Source organism: Notolabrus celidotus, chromosome 11 (assembly GCF_009762535.1).
Source record: "Notolabrus celidotus isolate fNotCel1 chromosome 11, fNotCel1.pri, whole genome shotgun sequence".
Lineage (NCBI taxonomy): Eukaryota > Metazoa > Chordata > Actinopteri > Labriformes > Labridae > Notolabrus > Notolabrus celidotus.
In genome coordinates this window covers 1,673,395-1,678,380 of record NC_048282.1, presented here as the reverse complement: position 1 = coordinate 1,678,380, position 4,986 = coordinate 1,673,395, and the positions used below count along the sequence as shown (strand labels likewise).

Here is a 4,986-nt window from a genome sequence, read left to right as displayed (position 1 = left end):
TCCTCTGGGATCAGACGTCAGCCTGTCAGCTCCTCAACTTAATCCTCCTGCAGCTCTGCCTTGCAGCGAGTGCTCACGCCTATCAGCTGTAGGGCTCAAACTTAATTACAGGAACTAGACTAAAGACTATCAGGAACTTGGCCAACGACTTCCAGGAACCAGGCTAACAACTGTAAGGCAGTTTTATTCACATAAATGAACACAAGTGCACATCAGAAAGGGCAACCATCGGCCATGCAATGACTGAATACATCATGTGCCATTGATTCCTATATTTAACATCACGATATTTTCATTAGTGCTCAGCGCTCACTCTGCAAACATTGGTTTAATAAATGGAAGTTAAAGGAAACAAACATTAATCTTCTTATTTAATGTGTATTTGTCCCGACAGATGATAGATTAACAGTATGCAAATCCAAAAGAAATAGTCTGGTGCTGTCTGTCAGTACAACAAATGCAAATACACTCACACGATCACTCACACTCCTGTTATAAGAGCATGAACGTTGAGGTCATTTAGTAGTGACATCAGTCAATGCTTTGGAGACTCTGGGGAAGGACAGTGAGAAAACGACTACTGATAAGGTGGGTGAAATGAAGTTGATTTGTTTTCTGACTTGAGGGTTCTCAGTGTTGACTATAAAATGTGTTTAATAGCATTGGACAAAAAGACAGCCTTTCCAAGTTTGACAATTTGTGTTAGCCTTTAGCTCTCCAACTGTCTCTGTCTGCTGCCAGTCTCACGATATTTAAGCAACGGTCACTAAATCTGGAACCGGACATCGCTAAACCAAACCAGAAAAGTTAGGGGCGGCTGTGGCTCAGTGGGTAGAGTCGGTCGTCTATCAATCGGAAGGTTGGCAGTTCGATCCCAGCTCCGGTAGTCACATGCCGAAGTGTCCTTGAGCAAGACACTGAACCCCAAATTGCTCCCTCTGTTGTTCAGAGGTGTGTGAATGTGTACGAATGAGATTAGCTAACACTGATGGTCCCTTACTGTAGCAGCCTCTACCATCAGTGAATGGGTATGAATGGGTGAATGTGTCGAGTAGTGTTAAAGCGCTTTGAGTGGTCAGAAAGACTAGAAAAGTGCTTTATAAGTACAAGTCCATTTACCATTTATCATTTACCATTACCATGAAGCAGAATTTTTGAGGTTGCAGTTAAGTTGAGTTTTCTTTTGCTTTGACCAAATGAAAGAAGAGCAAATTGAGCAGCTAATTACATAAGTGGCTTTCGGGAATGCTGCGGAACGAGTCCCAAACAGACTCGGGGCTCATGGTAAAGGTACTTCCAAAAGGAACATTAGAGATCTGATTAGAGAACTGTGTGAGGGTGTCAGAGGTAGAGCTTTTAACAACATGTAAAGGTGCTTCACTTGTTCTTCTGATTCTTCTGTCCGTACAGTCATCCACACAAAGAATCATGGCAGGCAACTTCTCCTCCAACTCCTCCTCCAACGACTCCCAGATGTGCACTGCAGTCTATACTGCCCTCTTCGCCACCTTCCTCTTTTTCCTCCCCGTCTTCATCTTCGTCTTGTACCTGGGATACCAGCGATGGAGGAAACAGCGTTCTGTTGCCACGTCAGAAATAATGAGCCACTCTGATGTCTTCACCATGAACATGGTGGTCATAGAGCTCTTTGGCATCTTGGGGTCTTGGTTCTACATTTTTGGTGCATACACATTTCAAGAAAGGTACACAGCTGTAGGGATGCACTTCCTCTCAGTTACCGCACCTGGACAGGCTCTCTTGCACCTCATCACCTGTGTGGAGCGCTACCTGGCTGTCGTTCATCCTGTCACCTACCTAGGACTGAAACAGTCAGGCGGGGTCCGGATCAGAAACATCACTATTGGGTTTGTTTGGCTGACTTGCATTGGATCCCTGAGTGCAGTTCATCTTCTTTTTCATTGGTACACTTTTAATATGATCGTGTTTATTATTTCCTCCATCCTCATCTGCTTCTGCAGCTTTTGTGTTCTTTACATTTTGTTCCGCCCAGGCCCGGGGAAGGAGGGTGGGAACAGGGGGCGGGTTGATCAGTCAAAGAAAAGGGCTTATCAGACCATCATGGCTATAATATGTGCTTTGTTGCTAAGGATCTTTGGCAACATTGGTCACATTACATTAGTTTTACAGTCAGGAATCAACTCGAGGAATTCTTGTGTAGCAATGTGGTCTTTTGCCTGGTTCTCCCTTCCCAGCAGTCTGGTGCTTCCTCTGCTGTTTTTACATCGAGTGGGGAAACTTCCACTTTGTAAAAGAAACACAGGATGAGTTAGGTCTGAACATGTTTGGGTACTTTAGATAAGTCAAAGTGTGCCTTGCCTCGTGTCCACGGGTAGTGTACTTGGCCGGCGTGTTTTTTGCTGTCTAAAGTACAGTCTGCTGTAGACTGCGTCCACACACTCTCATCCTCTGCATCTGCTCCCCTCATAAGAACTTTTTAAGTTACATCTTTATTTGACAGGACATCTGAAGAGAGACAGGAAATGTGGGGAGTAGAGAGTTAGGGAAGACATGCAGCACATGCGAGGAGGACTGTAGCCTTTGTGTATGGGGCGCACTTAGACCGCTAGGCCCCCGGCCCCCCAATAAGAACTTTTAAAGCTGTCTCTTATTATTGTTATGCAGATGACATTTAGGTGTAAATGTCTTAAACTGGAAAATGTCTCTTAACTGTTTTGTTTCATTTTGGAGAGATTATTGTTAATTTCTTTTCAGCTGTCTGAGCAACACGTCTTTGCTGAGGGTCTCATATCACACCCATACTCAGGTCTTTGCACTGGCTTCTCATCTAATCCAGTTTAAACTCTTGTGACTGTGCACAGAGCACAGCATGGTCAAGCTCCAGCCAGACTCAAAACTATAGGAGATCATACAGTGCGTTTCGGGTTGTTGCTCCTAAAATGTGGAACTGTCCTCCACTGGAGCTGAGACAGTATCTGAGCTATGGCCTGAATGTAATATACTATGTACAAATACTTCTTCTCCATTTCATATGTAAAACCGTAACTTTATGACCCTTTAAATAAAACATACTGACGCTGTTGTTGAGCACCTGAGATCCTGCTCCAGCCGTTCCTCTGTAAATCCACCTGTGCTGGGTTTTACCTTCTTCAGACATGTAGTCATGATCTGTTGTTCTACTTGTATTTTCTTGTTGCATTTGTGTCTCTAAAGTGCATATTCATTGTTGTGTGTGTTTTGTCTCTGCCTCTTGTGTATTACAAAATTGTACTACCCATCTTGAGACAGAATTGCATAAATCTTCTAAATGTTAATATGAATAAAATCTGAGTGAATAAATGAAATATTAAGGGGGGCATTCTTCTCTACTAGAGGCTTTTTTCAACCTGAGGAACTTTACCCCTGAACTATGTGCATTTCAACTAGTAGACCCAGGGTCTAAATTTAGTTCAGGGGTAGATAATCTCCCCCCTGATAAGTCCCTGCTTGGGGGGTAGTACTTTTTAAAGGTCCCGGGACTTTCTGCAATGCTGAACGTGTCTGATTGGTAGATTAACCTCAGTGTTTTTATTCCTCCCTCCGTCCACAATAACATCACACACATCTGTGATTCACTTGATTTCTCTTTCTTTCATTAGTTTTGATTTGTTCTATCTTTTTTGTATGTGTGTGTACTTTTCAAAAGAAGAAGCTGTGATTCTCTTGATTTAGCAGCTTGTAACAGTAGTCTTCTCTCAGCCCACCGTGAATGCGTCTCTCCTGGTGTTCTGGTTATAAAAGTGACCCTGTAAACTGGAGACCTGCAGCTGAACGTGTCAGTGTTTGTGGAGTTTACACAGCTGTTGAAACACAGAGGGAGTTCCTGGGAATGCAAACTAGTTTAGTTTTTATTAAGATTTCAAAATATCCTCATCAGATATTTAATGATGGTCTAAAGACGTTTATGAGGGATGCATCCGGCTGAAAGTCTCCAGTTAACAGGGTCGCTGTTTAAACCAAAACACCGGCCGATCTCTGCCACGGCTTTTTGAGTTCAAAAGGATTTTAAAGCCGTGTTGAAACGTCTTTGCTACTCGCGCTTATCTCCTCTCACGTGTTGATTCAGTGAATCCATCTGTGATGAAATATAGCACCATCTAAAACAGACCAGCTGAGTCTCTTCATGCTAACAGGCTAACTGGTGTGTTGCTCATAATGAGACCTGCCTGTCCGTCTGCTTCTATGGTGTCATCTGTGATGAATGGCATTGGTCTTTGTTTTACTGCCCTCTACTGGTCTGGTGGTGTAGTGCATTTACTTTTTATTTTCTCCATACGTCACTGGCCTGATTTGCACAATCAAACCCGGACTTCAGCCTGCAGTCAAAACGCAGACAACAATGGGGGCACAGGAACCTTTTAGTTCAGGGTAAAGTAGTTCTGGGGGCTAAAAGACCCTGGAACTGATGGTCCAAATGCACCTTAGGCTAACAACTGTCAGGAACTAAGCTAACAACTGTCACTGACACCCTTCACAGACATCCAGAAAGTAGTAAATCTTTCTGCGGCGGTGTTGTGTCTACTGATGACAAGAGTCAGGAACTCATGCAAAACAGGTGTAATGTGTTTTCAGAAGGCACAAAGGTAATAGCAACTAATGGTCATGCAAATGAAGAGATCGTGTGTCTTTCACAGTCATTTATTATTTCATGCAGTGCATTACAGATGTTTACTCAGGCTCAGGCAGGCCGTCTGGAAAGTGTGTTTGTGACAGCATTGTAAAATAGCGTATCGTTCAGGAATGATTTAAATGCCACATATTACTCCCTATTCAATAAAACATGAAATAAATATGAGAAAAAAGGAGGAAGAAGTAATTTCATTACCTTCAATCAATGTTTATCCCTTCAACAGATGAATATAAATAACATAGGCTCAATAAAAGATGGTGAAATGTCCTCACTTGAACTGTGGTCTAGTGTCCTGAAAACAGCACAGATTTGCAATATGCAAAAAACATAGTGTATAG

General features: G+C 42.8%; 1 protein-coding gene across 2 annotated transcripts; it reads left to right on the top strand.

Annotated features, from left to right (window-relative positions):
- The first annotated feature begins 480 nt into the window (after positions 1-480).
- LOC117821886 lies at positions 481-3,304 on the top strand. 2 transcript variants are annotated; one of them, XR_004633079.1, is made up of 2 exons: positions 481-588; positions 1,411-3,304. XR_004633079.1 is itself a non-coding variant. In XM_034696431.1 (2 exons), exons 1-2 carry the CDS (start codon positions 1,246-1,248, stop codon positions 2,284-2,286), a joined length of 921 nt encoding a protein of 306 aa, XP_034552322.1. In that variant the 5' UTR covers positions 1,206-1,245; the 3' UTR covers positions 2,287-3,304. The 2 variants fall into 2 exon arrangements, 1 of the variants encoding a protein (XP_034552322.1); XM_034696431.1 differs by lacking the exon at positions 481-588 and adding an exon at positions 1,206-1,290.
- The last annotated feature ends 1,682 nt before the right edge of the window (positions 3,305-4,986 follow it).